Source organism: Maniola hyperantus, chromosome 20 (genome assembly GCF_902806685.2).
Source record: "Maniola hyperantus chromosome 20, iAphHyp1.2, whole genome shotgun sequence".
Taxonomy (NCBI): domain Eukaryota; kingdom Metazoa; phylum Arthropoda; class Insecta; order Lepidoptera; family Nymphalidae; genus Maniola; species Maniola hyperantus.
In genome coordinates, this window is record NC_048555.1 from 1,976,343 (window position 1) to 1,998,851 (window position 22,509).

Sequence of the window (22,509 nt, forward strand, 5' to 3'; positions counted from 1 at the left end):
TTAGGGTTACTTTTGACAAGAAAATGACAAGTGTACACTTTATTTCTGAAAGGTGGCACCTTACAAATACAGATTACAAATCATAAATACGGCTAAATACATCTTGATCTTTATGTTGTTCTTGCAGTTTTGTACCACATTCACGACCACATTTTACATCACTTTGTACACTTTGTTGTGTGTTTTGTGCCTTATTTTCTGTTGTGTTGTGTTGTGACTTGTGTTGCAAGGTGCAAAATTTTTCAAAACTAAAAGAAAGTGACATATTTAATTTAAAAAATGAAATGACAGAAAACAAATTGTGGTTTTTTTGAGATGTTCGTCGGTCGTCGTTCGTCGTTTTAAATTACAAAACAAAGTCATGTTATTGAGGCTTAAAACATATTTTTCTCGATTCCACTACACGTAGAAGATACAGGAATACACCAACATGGAAGTAACAAGTGGGGCTGAGGAGGGTTTCGTCCGAGAATGGACACCGTGTTCTCATATATTGAACTTGATTCCTGCTCGTATTCAAACTGGTTTGTTTTCTAATGAATTGTGCTTGACGTGTGTGGATGCTGTGAGCGAGTATATAGCCCTTGGGACGAACGTGGGGCTAGTGTACTGGTACGACAGGAAGAAGGGGAACATTCAACGGTTACGATGCGAAGTAAGACCTCATCCATATGTTAGTAGTAGTACGCATAGCATGGCTTTCGTTCACCTTGTAACATTTGAAAACTTTCGCTTTCAAAAGATTACACAATAGAACATTCCTAAATTAACATCTGTGTAATTTATGTATACCTTTTTTTTTTTTTTTTTTTTTTTTTTTTTTTTTTTTTTTTTTTTTTAATATATTGTATTTTTATTTTTTTTTGTATACCTACATTCTAAACTTTAGCCATGTTACCTTACTGAATTGGTTGCTCATTTGTTATTTAATAAGTAAATGAATTAGAAGATGAAGATTAAGAAGAAAAAGAAGAAGAAGATGAAAGCATAGATAGTAAAAGTGACTAAAAATAATTTGAGTTCAAGACAAGTCTTGAATCAGGCTCAAGAGCCTGATTTTTATTAATGATAGCTGCTTAAATTGATTTGATTAAGATATTTTAAAATAAGTCAAATATTATAAAAAAAACTTTTTACATTAGGTACATTGTTTCAGTATTCTAAAATAATTAAATACATATTTGATTTTACTTATCGAAAGAAATGTAGTAAAGGATTTATCTAATCTCAATTAGCCTCTACTGTCCCACAACTGGGTGAAAGATATCCTCTGATTTCTTTTTAACTCCTTATAAGTGCCTCTTTGCCTAGCTAAAAATTTGACTCACTGGCATACTCTGATATCTTCAACTCCTTATAAGTGCCTCTTTGCCTAGCTAAAATTTGACTCACTGGCATACCCTCTGATATCTTCAACTCCTTATAAGTGCCTCTTTGCCTAGCTAAAATTTGACTCACTGGCATACCCTCTGATATCTTCAACTCCTTATAAGTGCCTTTTTGCCTAGCTAAAAGTTTGACTCACTGGCGTACTCTGATATCTTCAACTCCTTATAAGTGCCTCTTTGCCTAGCTAAAAGTTTGACTCACTGGCATACTCTGATATCTTCAACTCCTTATAAGTGCCTCTTTGCCTAGCTAAAAGTTTGACTCACTGGCATACCCTCTGATATCTTCAACTCCTTATAAGTGCCTTTTTGCCTAGCTAAAAGTTTGACTCACAGGCGTACTCTGATATCTTCAACTCCTTATAAGTGCCTCTTTGCCTAGCTAAAAGTTTGACTCACTGGCATACCCTCTGATATCTTCAACTCCTTATAAGTGCCTCTGCCTAGCTAAAAATTTGACTTACTGGCATTAACGTTTTTGAGAGGTCTTGAATGAAACAGAATTTTACAAGTCATCAGCTAGTCTTCAATGAAACTCTTATTTCAGGCTACAACATCACCCATCACTTATGTGAAAATAGTAAGCACAGTGGACTACATGGTGGGCGCAGGCAATGCTGCAGGACAGGTCACTGTGTTCCAGATCCCCAAGGAGCATCCCGAAAATGTGCCTGACACCTTCAAACCCAAGGTTGAACCTAAGGTGGAAAGGTAAGGTTGAATCTATTCTCTTTTTAGTGACTTAAAATTGGCTGGAAGAGATCCTTATGAATCTAAATACTATTTTTTTTTGTAGGTACTATATTATATCCAAAATCGACATAACATCCAAAATGGACATAATATAGTTCTGAAAGCCATATTTCACTAGATTTACATCCTTATGAAACCTTCTAAATAATAATTATTTATTTAATAGGTAGAATAGAATAGAATAGATTTTTATTCAAATAAACTTAAGGTACTATATTATGTCCAAAATGGACATAATATAGTTCTGAAAACCATATTTCACTAGATTTAGATCAGTTAGTAGTCTTAAAAATCTAAGAGTCCCTATAGAATTTTTCTTTTATAATCCAGTGAATGTGAAAAAAACCTAAATTCACATTGACAAATTTCAGACATCATATATTTATTACAGAGATAGCTTGCATCCTGGAAATGGACAATGGACATAGGCAAATTTTTTATGTTTAAATTGTTTCTACAGAATTTTTAAAAACCTATAACCCTATAAACAAAATGGCAGGCATCATCTGGTATAGTATTATATGTATTATATTCTAACATGATAAATAATAATAGGAGGAATTCCCTGTAAGGTTATTCCACACATAGTTTATTACTTATCAAGGACAACAACCTTAGGTCAAGAGAAAAACTTATCTATTTATTTACAATGCTGTTTCATTTCCCCGAGCTTATTAATATTGTATGTCTTTTGTATGTATATATGTTCTGGTATGAGAGAAGAAACTGACTGACTGACGGTTATATGCAGCATAAGCCGCTGGGTCTAGATAAGATTTTAGGACCCCTGTAAGAAAGGTTTTTTTAAGAAGTTCTGCCTGCACAAAGCTGGGAGGGGCCAGCAAGTTATTTGATAAATAGCTGACGACCGCGACTTCGTCCGCGTGGATTTATGTTTTTAAAAATCCCGTGAAAACTTTTTGGTTTTCCGGGATAAAAAGTAGCCTATGTCACTCCCAAGTCCTTAACTATACCCGTGCAAAAAAGTCACGTCAATCCTCCGTTTGCCAAGTGATTGAAGGACAAACCAACAAACAAACACTTTTGCATTTGTAATATGGGTAGAGATGTTTTTTTTTTGTTAAAGATTGCATCAAAAATAGAATTATGTTGGTCAATTCCGAGTAACATTCATTATTATACAGGAAATTATTACTTAGTTTGAACCACACTGCTTAAATACAGTGATTAAATTCAATATGTTATGCTAACCCAATAGCTCAACCGGTATAGGAGTGGACTGAAAACCGAAAGGTCGACGGTTCAAACCCCGCCCATTGCACTATTGTCGTACCTACTCCTAGCACAAGCCTGACGCTTAATTGGAGAGGAAATTGGAATATTAGTCATGTAACATGGCTAATATTCTTTAAAAAAAAAAAAAACTACCAAGTTTTCATTGATAGGATGTATTAAATAGTTGGTAGTAAGATTCTTGTTTGTATTTATCGTTAGAGACAATATTATCATATACCCATATTTGATATTATAAATGCGAAAGTGTGTTTGTTTGTTGGTTTCTTGGGTGGACGAAGTCGCGGGCATCAGCTAGTATGCAATTGTAGTATGCTAGTATGTAAGTACTTGTAAAAGTGTATACGAATAAAAAAGATTTTTATTTTATTTTATTTATTTATTTAATATAGTAAACTCTTAATTTGTTTTAGGTACACCATAGGCGATCTGCACAAGAGCAAGATTACTGCTATAGAGTGGTCCAAAAATGGTATGCGACTTTTCTCCGGCGACAAGAATGGCGTGATTATTATGACAGAAATTGACTTCTATATGGTATGTTTATCTTTAGTTATATAGTCCGTTTTTCCTTTATTTTCTTCAAAGATATACACATCGCAGAAACCTCGGAGGAACGCGTAAGACCTTTAGGCTTTAGGTTTTCACTCATATCATGATTTCATTGTCAGTTGACGGTAACAATGGTCGTATAGTTTTAGCGTTTAAACTATCGTGAGTGATTTCCATTATATATAGTATATTTTTTAGTAGTCTTAAACGCGACGCGTGCGCGAACTGACCCCCTTGATAAAGGACCCCGGATGGGTTCGAAACTAGTCGGGTTAACGTCGACTGGATACGTGAGTAGAGCCGTAGAAATCTACTATACTAGGTGATGCCCGCGACTTCGTCCGCGTGGATTTAGATATTTGAAATGCCGTGGAAACTCTTCAACTTTTCGGGATAAAAAGTAGCCTATGTCCTTCCCCAGGATATAAGCTAACTCTGTACCTTTCATCAAAATCGGTTGAACGGTTGGGCCGTGAAAAGCTAGCAGACAGACAGACACACTTTCGCATTTATAATATTAGTGTACGGGAGCGGTGTGCAGGCTCGACCGTACCAAAGGGGAGATCTCCCACCGAGCGGTTGGTTGTGCTAGGTAGCGCCAGCTGGGCCGACGGTTATGTCTTGAAACTTCTATATATAGTCCAGATTGCAGAAAACTCCGTTAGTGCGATTGCTATCGGTGGTACATTTGTTCGGGACTACGTCATCGATTGAACAGCGCCATCTAGTTTCTATTGTGGTAACCGCCACATCACTCCCCTCCGAGACGAACGCGTAGTGTGAAGCAGTGAAGAGAGGTGGCGTTGTAGCGTGAAGGCGTGTGAAGGAAGGGCAATGGCTGCTAACCAACCAGAGAAGCGGTAGACCAGGACGCTTGTAGCTGGTGATGGAGTGCAGGGCCATTGTGCCCCGAAGCTGTGGCTACATCCGTCTTACAGGCCTCGATGTGCTTGCTGTTGCTGCTTGTAGACTTGGAGTTTGGAGGAGACGTCGGGCTTGCGGTGTGTGATCCAAAGGTGTTGCTGTGTATGCGATCACCCTTGATCACGTATGCGCCAGTGCGGAGTGCGGCGGTGTGCGGTTTATCTTCGATGACGTCGGCTGTTGTAGTGTGCGACCATTCTTGATTTCGTCGGTTGTTGAGGTGTGCGACCATTATTCTTGATCACGTCGGGGTCACCAATGTACGGGAGCGGTGTGCAGGCTCGACCGTACCAAAGGGGAGATCTCCCACCGAGCGGTTGGTTGTGCTAGGTAGCGCCAGCTGGGCCGACGGTTATGTCTTGAAACTTCTATATATAGTCCAGATTGCAGAAAACTCCGTTAGTGCGATTGCTATCGGTGGTACATTTGTTCGGGACTACGTCATCGATTGAACAGCGCCATCTAGTTTCTATTGTGGTAACCGCCACATTAGTATGGATATAAGGTATTACGTATATTGGATACGTGGATATTACGTATTTCAGCTACATACTTGTTTATCTTTTAAGTAAACTATGGAAAACTTAAGTACTAGAAAGTTTTAACAATAAAGAGAGAACAAAAGTAAAAATGGACAGGGAACACTTATATAAGAGTCACCCTCAAGAGGTTGTAAAGGTAGTAGAATAGGTACAACAAAGGTAGAAAATATATAAGTAAGATATTTTATGTATAGATGCAATATAAAACAGCAAACAATTAACACATGTGTATAAGATAGGTAATGAACAAAAGTAAACTCTGTTATCAGTACAGTTTAACACCCGCGTTGCGTTATCATATTTTTCCGTTTAGTGTCTACCACTCTGTGTACATTGTAAACAATAAAGTAATGATTATGAGTATAGGTAGTTGTAATTTGTTTTAAAAATAATTATGTTTAATTGTCTGGAAGATAATTTTGTTCTTATCATATTGTGTAGGAATATTTAAGTATAGTATGTTTCCCGTACGTTGTCGCCTTGACCAAACCTCTTCCAAAGGTCTTTGGTGGAAACCAATAGGGTTTTGATCTTGATCCTGGGAAGACGTAATTTTTACGGGAAAATATTTTTTATGTGGAAAACTATCAATGACTAAAACATAATATTTAAAAGTACATCTGTTAATTTTATCTGTTAAAAAATTTAAAAATATTTGTCGTTTACGTCACGTGACGTCATTAATCGCTTTCCATACCAGCGTGACGTTAATAATTAATTATTTTAAATCATGATTTTTTTTTAATTATTCATGCTTTAATAACAGATCAAGTGCGAATCAATAAGTTCGCTTGAGTTTATAATACACTGACCTTATGCTATGAAGGCTAAGTTTTGTTTACTTACCCCACATAATATGCTGTTGCATCTGTTTTCGTACATTTCAATGCGTTCTTATAACTTGTATCTGTATTTAATTGGAAAAATATACGAAACTAGATGATGTACACGACTTCGTCCGCGTGGATTCTGGTATTTTAAAATCCCGTGGGAACTCTTTGATTTTCCGGAATAAAAAGTAGCCTATGTCGATTTCCAGGAGGCCAGGTACCTTTTTATCGTAAATCTAACCAGTGGTAAATTAAACTATTTGGCGATTCAAAAGCACTTCAAAAGCAAAGCACAAGTAAACTTTTAGTTGCTTGAATAAAATATATTCTATTCTATTATATTGTTTAAACATATGGGCCTTTAAAAACTCTGCCCCTGGGAAGTTTTTTATTTTCCGGGATAAAAAGTAGCCTATGCCTAGTTGGAAGTGGAGGCAAATACGACGATCGGAGACGGTCGAAGTGATACAAGAACCTGCATATCCCAAAGAAGCCTATGTCCGTCCTCGGGATGTAAGCTAACTCTCACATTTATTTCTGACTCCCTCGTTGGTCTAGTGGCTAGCGAATTTGGCTTTATGTCATGAGCCCCTGGTTGAGCCTAAAAATTATTAGGGTTTTGTGACTACGTGGATAACTCAGTCAGTGTAGACCACACAAATTTTACCACCCAACCCCTATTTTACCACTTTAGCGGTTAAATTTTCAAAAACCGTCTGCGTGCCAAGCCTAATCCACCCAGTAGTTTGAGCTGTACATTGATAGACAAGTCAATCAGTCACCTTTTCTTTTTATATATTTAGACTGTTATTTGCAGCACCTTTGCAAATCAATGGAGATAGTAAACGAAGAGCACGAGATAGTTCAGATGAGCTACTACCAGAACACGCTACTGGTATCCAGTGTGTACCGCAGCATCGTGTGCGAGCGCCGCGACAGTCGCTGGCACGTCACGCAACTGGGCAAGAAGGAACGAAAGAGGTTAGTGGCATTCCGCCAGGGACGAGCCGATGGAGATAGGGAACGAAGAGCATGAGAGTTCAGATGAGCTACTACCAGAACATGCTACTGGTATCCGCAGCATAGTGTGCGAGCATATGTAGTAAGTGAAATCCTACTTGGTATTACAGCGGTTAAAGATGGCTGTCTCAAAGCTGCTGTTCTTTTGGTGGGCACTTTTGACAGACTTTAACATTACTTGCGTCCAAAAACAAACCTGAATTACTCTCAAACAATATGTCAAGGTGCGCCTAAAAAGTTTTATATCAAAAAGTATACGTAATGTTGTTGTTTACAGTCTGTGCGCGCTGGGTGCAGTATTCCAGTACTCATACGCGCGCGGCGGTGCAGCGGCTGCCTACTGCGCGCGTCCTGGCCTCAGGCTGTGGCGCGCCGATGCCGCCGGACATGTGCACCAGACCTTATTGTTCAAGGTAACTTACCCTCTTGAATTTCTTTATAAAACTTGCTGTTTCGAGTTAATGATATCCCCATCCAAATGATAATAGTATACCACGCCCTTCATAATCAACCCATCACTACAGAGCATGGGTCTCCTCTCAGAATAAGAAGGGGGTTATGGCCTACCACGCTAGCCAAGTGTGAATTGGCAGACTTTACACACCTTTGAGAACATTATGAAGATCATATGAACATTATGATGATACAATATCGTGCCAAGCTCTAATCTAAAAATGCACAGTACGGGTCCCAACTCCATGTGTTCGAAAATTTATAATAAAATTCCAGACGCCATCAAAAAAATTTAGAATAATATAGCGTTCATCAATACATTAAAAAAATTCTTAATCGAAGAAGCCTATTACAAGATTAATGACTATCTACTTGACGATTAATAAGTGCCATCTCCCTACTAAAATTGCTGTGCCCCAACGGGGCTTCAATATTGTAATAAATATAATTGTTTAATAATTTATCGATATTGGAATGCCTGAATAATAATAAATGAATAAATGATATTATATATTATGAAGATCTCTCAGGTGTGCAGGTTTCCTCGCGATGTTTTCATTTACAACAAGTGATATTTAATTACTTAAAACTCACTTTTACTTGACTTTTTAGTATTGACTGACTGACTGCTCTGAATCGAAGCGGACCGGAACGGATTGGGCAGGGACGTACTAGACCAGTTCTATCTGGACAGTCCGTCAATAATTTTACCTTATTACCCTATTGAAATGCTAACAGGTGTGGTTTTTGAGGTGTCAAGTCGTGTCTATAGGGAATTCACCCTTTGCCCTTGTTGCAGGAAGCAATATCCAACCCACTCACAGTAGCGGAACTCCTGAACCCTTCGCAGAAGAAACACTCTCATAGTGATCGGGAGTACAACTTCGGGCCGCTCTACGTGTTCCGGGAACACTTCCTCGTCTCGCATAATGAGCATATCCTGTATATACTGGACCCGCGCTCGCTTACCGCGGTGGCTGTGGTTGACGATCTGAGGAGGTTAGTATGTTCCAGAAGAAGCATCATCACGGTGATAGTGCAACTTCCTAGCCTAAGGCGCCATCTCCACAGACGAGAGAATCTCGACGTGCCACCAAACAACAACTGATATTGACTAATCTCCACAGGGCGATACTATCGCCGACGATAGTTCGTCGAACTCGTAGCGATTCCCTCGCCCGTGGAGATGGCGCCTAAACTAACTACATATGTACTACCTAGTACTGTACCCGGCAAGAAATATTGTACATCGACCTTTAGAAAAAGATAGAAGTTTCGTAGAGTGTTGTCTCTGTCGTTGAGACAGACAAAACGCCACATTGGTATGAGTGACAGAGACAAAATGTCTTTCTAAAGATCGATGTGCAATATTTCTTGCCTGCTAGTGTAGTACCCACTACCTCAAAGGAAAACACAATTTTATTTGATAACTCTGTTTGTTCTCTTACAGAATCCTCTCAGTATCGGTCAACAAGGAGGAGATGTTCATACTAGAGGGTGCGCGTTCCCTGGTGCGCCTCGCGCATGCGCCCGAGCCCGCCGCGCTCGCTGCAGGTCTGTTTGCACGACACTTGACCACACAACAATCCGCACACACGTGACCACACTCACAACAATCTGCACATATGTGACTACACTCACAACAATCTGCAGATACGTAACCACACTTACCACAATCTGCACATACGTGACTACACTTACTACAATCTGCTCACACGTAATCGAACACACAACAATCTGTATACACGTGATCACATACACAAAAAGTTACACTTACCTGATCTCACTTTAACTCGCTGCACATTCGTGATAACACAAAATGACCATACTCTTACACAAGCTCCACACACGTAACCACACTTAACAATCTGCACCTACGTGACCATACTCACAACAATCTGCAGATACGTGACCACACTTACCACAATCTGCACATATGTGACTACACTTACCACAATCTGCACATACGTGACCACACTTACCACAATCTGCACATACGTGACTACACTTACCACAATCTGCTCATACGTGACCGAAACCAACACAATCTGCACACACGTGATCACATACAGAACAAGCTACACTTACCTGACCTCACTTGCATCTCGCTGCACATTCGTGACGACATAAAATGCCCACACTCTTATCACAAGCTGCACACACTCAACAATCTGTACATATGTGACCATATACACAACAATCTGCACATAAGTGACCACACTTGACGATCTTCACATACATGACCACATACACTCAACTAAGTGTACATTCATGTAGGGTACAACAATCTGCACATATTGACCACACACATACCCACACTCACTACAAGCTGCACACACGTGACTATACAACAATCTACATACATGTGATCACACAAACAATGACAGCAGAGCCATCATACACGCTCTCTTTCTTACACTTTCAAAATGCGCAAAACATTCTCGTTTTAGATTTAGAAACCTCTTCAAAAAAGTCACAAAACATAATCTTTGGAAGTGATGGTTTATCGCCATCGCCACCAAAACATTTGACACAAATACACATTAAGACCCTATACACTAGACGACTAAAGGTAAGGGTTACTTGGTGCTTACCCAATGTGTTTGCTCATCAAAGAACCCGGCACATTATATTTCAATACTATTAGACTTCGGCGTTCGCGCTTTGTCTGTGCGCTGCATTCAGACTCAAGTACACTGCTTAGTACGAGATTTTACATCTCACTAGTTGCTAGAAATCGAGCGTCGAAACATTTCAGCATTAAAGTAAAATTAATCTTAATTGCCCTGTTTTAAAGCTCAAGTTTGTCCATTACAGCTAGCGGCCAAATCAGAAACTTTTTTAAATTAAAGCGGTGGTACTGATTTTTTGACTTTAAATCAGTGTCCTTTAGATCCATTCTACTCTGACGTTATTCTAGATCAAACTATCATCGCATCTTATCGGTGAGATATAAAATCTGCTACTAAGCATACAGTAGCCGGCAGTATAAATATTACTAATCGAGCTTTAGAAAGAGACAATGGGCATCAGCATTTCTGTCAACAAGTCAGTGACCAAAAGCGACATAGCTATGAGTGACAGAGACGACATACAAAGCCGAAGCTCCCGATTATCTCTTTTTTGCTAGTATTTGTAGTTACATTCTGTAATGCATATTTATATAAATCGCCAAAAACCAGACTTCAACGAAGTATTGTATCTGTTGTGATTTTGACTCTAGACAATAAATAATATTAGTATCTAATTAATATGTTGGTACTTATTCTGAGCGCAACTAAATTTTAGAGTATTTGTAACTTCTTCTTACCAATTTAATAAGACTACTTAATAAGAAAAGGACAGACAAAACTCATTTAGTTTAGAGCTGTCAATATTCGTGACTTTAAGTGTCGGTCGTGAGCCTATTGTTTAAAGTAGAGTGTACTAAAATTTAGTCTTTAAACTTAAAATTCATTTTCCGTCCTTTTTTAGCAACATTAAAAAGAAAAAGATGCAGATACTTAAAAATTTAGTTTGGAGAAAAACTTCAGAATCGGCGCCACATTGGTACTTAACTAGTATTTTTTGTGCTATTTTATTTTGCATGTTAGATAATATGTACAATGACATTGTATTGTTCTTGTGTTATGTACTATAGTAGAAATGTAGTTATAGTTTACCATAAAGGTTCGTACGCACCTGAGCGGCGCGGCGCGGCGCTTCAGCGAGCTGCACGTCGCGGCACAGAGCTTCAAAATATCATTTCTATCATTTTGTATGGCGCATATCGCACTAGAGCGGCGCTGCACAGCGCTTCACCGCGCGTTGCCGCGCGGCACGGTTGGAGAGAATATTTTGAAGCGCAGCGAAGCGACGCGCAGTGCAGTGACGCTAGTGCGACATACCCAGCGGCGCGGCGCGGCGCTTCGCGCTCGTACGCGAACGGGTATAAAAGTGACGCGCAAGTGACGCGAGGTGCCGCGTACTGAAGTTGTAGTGCGGTAGGCACCGTCCAGCGGCCTGAGGTGACGCGTTCTGCAGTCGGACTGAAGCGCCGCGCCGCGCCGCTCAGGTGCGTACGAACCTTAATAGTTACCTAGTATAAGTATCGATATCATGTACAGTACGCGGCAAAAAGTAATGTACATGGACCTTTAGGAGGATTTGTAGAGCAGTATCTGTTGTTGAGACATGCAAAACGTCATATAGGTTTGAATGACAGAGACAACGCTCTACAAAGCCGAAATGTCATTCTAAAGGCCGAAGTACATTACTTTCTGTCGCGTACTGTACAGTACTACCACTTTTACAAGTTACGCCGTTTTACCTGCGCAGAAATTTTATTTTTCAATACGTGAAAATAGTTCAGCCAATAATAGCGCGCGTCCATCCGCTATTGGTGCCTGCGCGCCATGTTTTGTACGCGAGTATAAGTATATAGTACACCACAACCTATTATTAGGTGTTTCCTCACACATTATATTCTAAACAAGGCAAGAGCTTAAAACATCGCATCGGCAAAATTCGTTTGTGCAAATAAGCGCACCTAACGCCGAATAAAACCGAATGTACACCAACGAAATACAGACCTTATTGCTTGATGTTAAGATTTTGAACACAAGAACAATAGAGACTCGTGCTATCTCGCTCATAATTCGCGCGTACAAATATGGCGCGTAGGCAACAACCAAGAGCGGACAGACCTTTTCGCGCTCTTAGAAGATTTCTGCGGAAGTTATCAAAATGGTAATACTATATATAGTATCTACCTATAATTCTTTGGTGCCTTAAGTCTTAACCTATACCAAATTAAGACCAATGTAGTAGCATTATGCTATAATTTTTTTTTTAATAATAGGTAAGTGTTATATTTGTAATTTTTATGATACCCACACTTTAAGGAAATTTCTAAAAGAAGGTTCTATTTAGATTTTTAGTTTCAAGAAGAGTGTATTTCTTTAACATTCCAAGTATTTCCTTTCTTTGCATATTATGCTTGTATTATTTAGTAAGCAGTATTAATATTACTGTTGGATACGGTTATTATTTCAAACCCATGGTCCAATTATACTACTTATCTCAAATTAATTATATTAACTAACTCAATTATTACTATCATACTAATATTATAAAGAGGTAAAGTTTGTAAGTTTGTTTGTAGGGGGGTAATCTCTAGGAGCACTGAACCGATTTTGATAAGTCTTTCACCAGTAGAAAGCTACATTAATCTTAAGTAACATAGGCTTATATTATTTTCAAAAAAAATAAGAAATACTTACGAAAATAATTGAAATAAGCTACCCGTGCGAAGCCGGGGCGGGTCGCTAGTCATCCTATAAAATTCTTCATCATTAGGTACATGTATTATTTTGTGATTTATTTTATGTTGTATTTTTGCATAATTATATTTTTGTATCTCGCACAAGAAGGTGGATATAATTTATTTTTATTAGTTGGCTTAAAAGGTAAACAAATCACAAATCGTAAATGATGCGCTTTCTTTGAAACTTTGAAAATTAAACTTTCGAACGTTTTAATTTTTTTTTAATATCACGGTTTTATTTGTCGCTTGCAGTAATAGTCCCCTATGTGTCTTGCTAGCGTGTGTAACCGACGACCTATTGGTTTGCTAAGCACATCTCCACTTCGGTGGATACCGGGCCTTACGAGTTTCGCCGATAATCTACTTGTTACTTCTTGTCTACTTTTTAAGTCGGCTATGGAAAGATAAATTATAGAGCACATGTTCTAAAAGATTGAAAATATTCCTTACTTATGTATTATTAAAGTTGTGATTTCGACGTTTAACTCTAGTCTTAGTAAAATATATGTGGTAGAAAAAGCTGCCTTACCACCAGGAAAGCTGCCTACCAAAAGGACCGCTTAATTTTTGTATCTGAGCTCATCTTAGCCCTGGTAGAAAATGCTTTAATGAGATGGTGGCCTGGTGGGAAGACAACCTTATATTTAGAACTGACTGCTTCATATTAAGCTTCACTTACGCCAGAGCAACATAGTGCGACAATGCGGCATACCACAGGGCTGATGGTATAGTACAATAATTTGAGTTATGAAACTTGTAACAAAACGAAGAGGCTTCACCCACACTGGCAGTCTTCAAATGTTAAAGTACATGGCAGAAAGTAATGTACATCGACCTTTAGAATGAGATAGCAGATTTGTAGAGCGTTTTCTCTGTCGTTGAGATCGGCAAAACGTCACATACGTATGAGATAGGTAAAAGCCGAAATGTCATTCTAAAGTGTTCCTGAAAGATAATTTTCTGAATTTTCACAGATTTGCACAAATATGAAGTAAATGAGTATTTTTGACCAATGTTTTTATAGAAAAACATGTAGATGCATAAATGTTTTGCCCGCAAAACTCATTATCATAAGCCCTCGATGTATGGTCAGTCTACTATTTTCGAAAAACTAACTAAAATTTGAATTTTCGCGGCCGGGTGTATCAAATCTCACAAAATGAATGTCTCCATTTGTAGCATGCCACATTGTCGCTTGTGCTCCGGCGTAAAAAGTTTCATAGTAATAGTACAGTTTTCTGTACTTACATCAATGTACTTAAAAATTAATCGATGTTAACATGGCCATTGTACTTTATTTTTTGAATATATTATATTTTTTACTACTTCTTTTGCATTTTTATTTTTTCGCTTCGCTGTCAGAATCCTACCTCGAAATATTTAGATTCAAATGATTCTATAAGCATTGGTAATGTTTTGACAGTTTATTAGTATTTTTTCCGAGCAATGGCTCTGTTAAATATCGTTGTTTTAACTGCCTACGGTAGTTAGTTATTTTTTAATACTTCACAATATTTTGTAGTTTTGCAGTAGTAATTTGTAATATTGTTTATTTACAAAATTTATAAAAAATTTTGCTTGACATATTTGTTAATGTTTTGAATAATTTGAGAAAATAGGTGAGAATGTAGGTGTCAAAAAGTGCGTAAACCGCGCGCCAATATATTATTATGTGTCTGTGTCGTACAAAATAACACACAAAAACGTACGAATTTGTCTTTACTTTTAAAAATACAATACATACTTATCTTTGCTTATCTGGGAGTTTTATAATATCTTTGGTAAATTTAATGATATTCTCCAACGAAGATGTTTCGTTCCAGTATGTTTCTTGTGGTCTTCCAACACTGGGTCTTCCGGTGCGAGGTTCGCGCCACACCTTGGGACCCCAACGTCTATCGGTTTCACGAACTATGTGCCCTGCCCATTGCCACTTCAGCTTCGCAACCCGTTGAGCTATGTCGGTTACTCTAGTTCTACGGATCTCCTCATTTCTGATTTGATCATGTAAAGAAACTCCAAGCATAGCTCTCTCCATTGCCCGCTGAGTGACTCTGAGCTTTCTTATGAGGCCCATAGTTAGCGACCATGTCTCGGATCCATATGTCATCACTGGCAACACGCACTGTTCGAAGACTTCGGTCTTCAAGCACTGAGGAATTTTGGACAAAAAGACATCTCGACATTACATTTTTCAACCATAAACAAAACATTTTTTTTCAACAGATCAACCGACAAACCTGATGTCAAAATCCCTAACGACATCCCTCCAACACGCGGTCAACACGGTCCGTGATCTCACACACATCGATCAAACAATGCCCTACATCACGAGCGTGCTCGAACAACCCATATCCATATTCACCCGAAACGAGACCTTAGACACGGGGACGATACCCAACGGAGAGGAATGTTTCGAACTACCCCCGATAAAGCATCTACCACTCGATATATCGGATAACGTATTGGAATCGATTATAAACGAGTTTAGGGACGTATCGAGTGACGTGGAGGAGATTCGACGCGTGAAATCGGAGGAGTTGCAAAAGAAACTGATATTGTATAACAGTATAATGGAGAAGAAGTGCGATGAGGAGTTGATACACAGTCGGAGGAGCAGACGGAGGGAGCTCGGGTCGGGAGGGAGCACGCCGCGGATGTCGACGCCTGTGCGGAAGCCGGACAGCTTCAGCTATACGAGCCCGTGTGTTATGAACATTAGTGTGTGTGGGTGAGTTCCTTTTTACTGAAATTAAACTTCTTTAGGCGTGGCATAGTGTGATTAAAAGCGCTATTTTTTACTGATTTCATGTTGAAACATTTGTCGATTCTGATGTATCTGCATCTTTTTCAAAAAAGGACGGAAGTTAATTTTAAATTAAATCTACTTAAACACTATGCTCAAGACTGGCATCTGAATTCTGAAGTCACGAACTCACGAAGATTAACAGTTTAAATTAAATTAAGTTTGTCTGTCTTTCTTATTGGTAAGAAAAAGATGCAAATACTCTAAAATTTATTTGCCATCAGAATCAATAACACATTTTTAGCGTTTAAACTCGTTGTTGGATGGATTCGAAACTAGTTGGGCTAACGTCGACTAAATACATGAGAAAAGCCGGTTTCTTCTACATTTATAATCAGTAATACTGTTTACAAGTTATCTATTTTTTTTAATTTCCTACTTTCCAAAAAGACTTGAATCTTGCATAGCTATACATAGCAGACTACATCTGTAGACTTTTTCTCTCTTAGGCCTTTTGTTCGACGTAAATCAAGTTAGAATTTTGACGTTTATATTTTTTTAAACCATAATTAATCGATTTAGAGCTTCTATTTTTAATTTTATTTTTATTTAAACATCCATATTTTTTTTACAGAAACATTCCACAAAGTGACGATCTTCTAGAGAAACAAATTGAAGAGAAAGAAAAGATACTAGCAAAAATGCTCAACCTTGAATCTCTAAGCATCAAAAGTCCCGTAGAAAAAGAGCCAGAAAAAGAAGAACCCGACAAACATTATAAACCGCAATACACTGAAATAACTGTGCCGAAAGAAAACAATACGCAGATTGGAAAAAATATAGAAAACTCGAATAAAGAAAAACCGGTGAAAGAAACACCCAAACCAGTTGAAAAAAAAGTTATTAATGACAAACCAGTTCAAAAGAAAACCGGAACCGGTGATTTAGTTCCTAAAGTAGTCAAACTACCCAATACTTGGAATTTAGAGAACATAGAAATAAAATTGGACATGAAAAACGGTATTAAGGACGTTTCTAATCTAATATCGCCTGACGACCTCACGGAGGGAGAATGGGAAATTATATAAAGTCTATTCGCATAGAAATTTTCAACTATGTAAACTAACGATCAAAATTAATAATTAATTCTGTCCACTTCGTAGGAATGTGTTGCGAATAATATCTTAGTGGATTTAAAAATATTTACACGAATTAGATTTTATTTTATTTTCAAACTCGATTCACTCAAGAATTTTTTCGCATAAATCAACTAATTGAAAAGCGACTAAGTGCCTATAGTACGTGACTGGTCGAGATGGCAATCGGGGAATGAGGCGGGGGGACTATCCCGCACCGGGTTAGCGCGGGGGTTGTTCGGGTCGCCCCCATCCCGGCTGCTATCTCAACCTGTCGCGTTCTATAATACCTGTATTGTTTTTTTTTTATTTTTTTTATTGAAGAATGAAGTGATCGAATCCATGGCTGAATCTCGAAAAACTGGAAATAAAGATCTTAGTATTCATGGTTGAAAATCTCTGTACAAAATGGACGTAATATTATGAATTATGATTATGTAAATTATGATTATGTATTTTGAATCACTTTGCTTTAATACAATTTAGAATTAGGTGACAGGCATCTTGTATCGTACTTATATGTATCAGTATAAATAGAATATATTATAATGTCAAGTAAAAACTAGTGAAGTAAAGTGACGATAGATCTCCAGCGGGCCAGCACATACGTTGTGACTTGTGTTTATCATATTAGCTGAATTTATGGTATTATGCTTATCAAGCGCGCTCTGACCTAGGCCTCATTGTTGCTTTTTAATGACTGTCGTCAAGCGCAACTCTATTTTGCAATCATCATCATCATCAACATTGTCACCATAGTATACAGGGTGTAACCAGAACGCTAGCAAAAACTAAGAAAGTTTACGATATATTGCAAATAAAACATCTGACTGACGCTAGAGGTCAACGAACGTTGCGTAAGTAGGCCGCTCGGAGTCAATGTCGTAAATTGGGCATATACCCGAGTTTTGCGCGCTATACATTGCGGGTTTGAAAAATACTAAATCACTAAAACTACAAAATGAGGCAAATGATTATTGGTATTAGATTGGATTTAGGTAGTATATATAACAAACGCTAAGTTTGTGCCAATAGTGACAGAGTGCGCTAATTAACGTAATTAGGTGATGTAACTGTCCAAATTATGTGCTAGGCCAGCCAGTCTACATGCTAGGAAGTAGGGATATAATAATAAATAATGATATCGCTATACATATATATTTATCATTAAGTACCTAGTTGTGTTATTTTCAGACTTTTCCAAAAAAATAAAATTTCTTTTGAACAAATGTACAAAAGTAATAATTATACATTATAGTTATATAAAAGCAGAATGATAATGTGATATATTTAATATTTATTACGAAGCCATAAAAGTATTCTTATGAACGAAATCAGCCTCAATAAGTTGAATTAGTGGGTTGAAATGAAAAGTCACATTTGTACGAAAATACAACAAAAAGCGCGGGAACAAAATGCACATAAAAGTGCACACTTGCGAGTGTAAGTTATACTCTATCCGCGGAAAGAAGTTACTATAGCCCTCTCTCCGTTACGTAATCCCATACAAATGAAAGAGACGAAAATCTCAGTGGGCTTTAACCACTTTGTCTCACCAACGAATCACAAATGATACTGTTTTCGAATCAAATTTCGAACCCTTTTTTTTTAAAACATTTTCGAATTGAATTTTGAATGTTTTTTGAAAACATGTTTGTGATTCGTAGGTGCCTCAAAATGGTTAACGCCCACTGAGATTTTTGGCTCTGTCATTGTCATTTGTTCGGGAATACGTAACAGGGAGAGCGCTGAAAATTAGCGTCCTGCATCTTATGCTTGTTAACGCATATTATGATGCAAGACACTATGCTGAGCTGTACACCCATTTGGGGTGGTGTCACAGATGAAAATGTTACATTTGTACTTTGTTTTTATCTGTGACACCAACAACAAATAAATCCATTTTCTTTCTTTCTTTCTATACTAAATTGTTTCCGTGAATAGGTACGGATAGGTATACGGTTTCACTAAGACGGCTCCGGAGGTAGGTCGCGGGTTGGGGGAGGGTAGGTTGACGTTCAAATCGACGAATTCAATGTCGCTTTCAAACTTATAAGAACAAGAATTTATAATTTAAGTACTTACTTATATGACAACTTAACGGGCTATAATATTACCTTAAAAATATACTTACTATCAAAAAATATGAATGCATTTATTATAATAGTGAGGCTAATATATTTTTTTTGTATTTTATTTGTCAATTAAATAAAACTTTTTTGTATCTTTTTTGAATCTCTAAATATATAAAAGTAAAAGCTGACTGACTGAGTGACTGATTGATCTATCAAAGCACAGCTCAAACTACTAAACGGATCGGGCTAAAATTTGGAATGCAGATAGCTATTATGACGTAGACATCTGCTAAGAAAGGATTTTTGAAAATTCAATCCCTAAGGGGCTCATAGAGGTTTGAAATTTGTGTAGTCCACGCAGACGAAGTCGCGAGCATAAGCTAATTACGCTATAAAATGATGGAATATAATGATTTGTGAAATGATAGAATAAGTTAGTTAGAATAAAGGTCGGTTTCTTAATCACCAAATAATCTCTAACTGATGATTTAAATCTTTTTTATTTCTTAGCAGGATAGCTAACACATGGAAAAAGTCATCTTTAACGAAAAATATTGAATTTAGCAGCTCTCTCTCAGCTCTTTATGTATATAAAAGACAGCTTTGTTTTTATTTACATATTATTATCATTTATTGTTGGAATACATTATATTTTATAGGTATGTATATTTAATAATACTGTTGAACAAATAATTCATATTGCATCAAGTAATTTTCTTATTCTATGACTTATGAAGCAACTGTAATAATTATGTATATTTTTAGGTGATTTTTATTAATATGTGAATGGTCTAACAATCTCATACTCGATTCTTAGACTAAAGGATAAAAAGCAAACACTGTAAAGGGTACACCAAGGAGAAGCTAATAGCGTGACTTTAATAACCGAGTTAGTTCGTCTAGCTTTTTTCTTTAGTCTGTGACTCAAGAAAACGCTTTTCTTATGGACTTATTTTATGATATTTTTACACTACATGAACACACGCTTATTTTGTCTGAAGAATGAAATGTACTCAGCTATTATTATCTATCTATTTCTATGGTAAACCAAAAAACTAGCAGAGTTAGCAGAGGTTGCCATATACATTTATAGAGGCTATGAATATTACTTATATCACTGCGTGACCTAAAACTACGGTAACGCTTAGCGTGACTTAAACTAGTCCATTTTGGCACGGTGTAAAAATGGATTACTTAAGTCACGGATAAGCGCTACGCGGGTTGCACGAGCTATAAAGTAATATACGGATACTCGAGACTTGAGCAAGTCTATACCTATCCTCTATCCACGGAAAGTCATATATATAGAAGATAGTAAAACGCGTAAAATTTAACTCCTCACACGCTATTTTAAATTTTTGTGTCAATTTTTTTGACAAAAGTACGATTTTAGTCCTTATTTTAAAGGTGAACCGTACTTTGGCATGACAGTTGACCCATAGAGTTAAAATGGCGCGTGAGGAGTCATTTTGTACGGGCCATATAGCGCTCTGTCTGTTACGGAATCCCATACAAATTACAGAGCAAAAAATCCAACTACCTATATACAATCACAAACATGTTTTCGAAATTCAATTGGCAAACATAGTTTCGTTTTGCGTTTTGGTTGGTGACTTAAAATGGTTAACGTCCACTGAGATTTTTGATGTGATTTGATTTTTCGGATTTGTATGGGGTTACGTTACAGAGAGAGCGCTATACTAACTTCTTTCCGTGGATAGAGTATAATTATATGTAATAATATATTACCGATGCATACCGTGATATAGTAATAGTATGGCGTATAGCGCGGAGAACCTCACCAGTAACAACGGATTACTTTCTTACTTCACGCGTATCGTAACGTGTAATGTATTATTAATACGGCTTTAGAGTAATCTCTTAGTATATTTCGTAGTTTAAACGTACTTAGTATTTCTTATATAATACGCAACACTTATTTTTTTATGGCAAAACAAATCCAATTTTTGTATATTTCTAGGCGTCAATCAATTAAATGGAGTATCCTTTTCTCAATGTACTCTGCTGCAAAAAGCTGGATTTTTAGTCCTGTATATTTAGTTTGGTTATTTTTTTTAATCATCAACTAATACCTAAATTTACCTAATACAGCCGAGTTAAATGGCGATACAGTCTAGAAGCGGGCAAACCTGGACGGTGTATGGCAATTCTATTAAACCCATACCCCTCATCGGAATCTTGGCGGAAACCGAACCCGGAGCCTCCCGCTTTTAAGACTACTGCGCCAGGCTGGTCGTCCATATTATTTACAACAAAGGAAAATGACAGATCCTGGCCCACCAATGTACACACAATATAAGTTTTAATTATCCTAGTATTATATAACCACTTAAAAATTGTGATTTTAAACTTGCGGATGTTTTTAATAGTTTCCATTTAGTTTCACAATGTGGCTAATTCTGTTGTACACAATCTCTAAACTAAACTAAAATGATGCGTCTAAATCTATTGCTATCCCTTTCATAATTTTGCCTGCAGAAAAGGATAACACTAAATGTAGACCTGTTAAGTTAGTTTAGTTTAGAGATTGTGTACAAGAGAATCGGCCCCATTATTATAGGTAAAATGAATATAACCTAGAATCATTGTGACTTAAACTTAGATTTAATGAAAAACCGCAAGTTCTAGAGGTGTTAAATCCTATGTTTAGTTATCAGTGATGAAACAGCAACAAAATGCTCCACAAAACATACGTGTAAACGACTTTTATATAATAAAATGGGTCACGGTTCTAAATTCTGTCATTGTCCTTTAATTTCAACCATCGAAGTACCTATTTAAAATTTTAATCATTCCGTCATGACCAACAACAGTCGAACAAAATATGCAAAATTTATGTAATGCATTTGTGAAATTGTCATTTACACGACTTATGAAAGCTTAGCACTTGTAAGATTTTATAAACATAAAATTGTTGCAATAAGTTTTTGTTTTATCTCTCTACCCACGTACTATGGTGCGCGCAAAACGATTAAGCCAATCTGATCACGAGGCGTTTTGACTGCGCATGAACAAAAACATATCTCTTCTGGGTTTGTGTACTACACAGAGTTGCTGCGACTGTGTGCGCGCACGGCAACTTTCATATAAATTACAGATTCTAACGGTCACCGTCGCCTGAGTTGCCGGGCGACTAGTCGACCGTGCGTAATGGGTGTTAAGAGGTTCCGAGACGGTCAAGCATGTAGATTTTTGCTTGAGTCAAGCATTTTGACCGTTTACAAAGTTTGCTGTGATGCTTGACGCGTGATTGATGCTATTTTATATTTTTGCTTGACGAGACGATGCGGCGTTCGGACATTAGTGTTCGAAGCATGAGAAAAATGCCTTTTACTTGAAGGGTGCATCAAGCAAAAGAAATCTACTGCTTGACGTCAAGCCGCTTGACCGTGTCGGAAGCTGTTTAGTCTATGACCTGCATTAACCACATGTTGCAACTTCAGATTGGACTACTTGTTTTGCTGTACCTACAGGCTACATACAAGTTGAAAGGATTATGATTAAATGAAA

At 37.4% G+C, this 22,509-nt stretch overlaps 1 protein-coding gene across 1 annotated transcript; it reads left to right on the plus strand.

Moving 5' to 3' along the window:
* Nucleotides 1–248: 248 nt before the first annotated feature.
* LOC117991918 (WD repeat-containing protein CG11141) lies at nucleotides 249–22,498 on the plus strand. Its single transcript, XM_034979555.2, has 9 exons — nucleotides 249–655; nucleotides 1,936–2,099; nucleotides 3,809–3,932; nucleotides 7,061–7,224; nucleotides 7,541–7,676; nucleotides 8,516–8,715; nucleotides 9,167–9,270; nucleotides 15,248–15,752; nucleotides 16,402–22,498. The coding sequence occupies exons 1-9, from the start codon at nucleotides 431–433 to the stop codon at nucleotides 16,853–16,855; spliced, it is 2,076 nt and encodes a 691-aa protein (XP_034835446.1). The 5' UTR covers nucleotides 249–430; the 3' UTR covers nucleotides 16,856–22,498.
* Nucleotides 22,499–22,509: the final 11 nt, after the last annotated feature.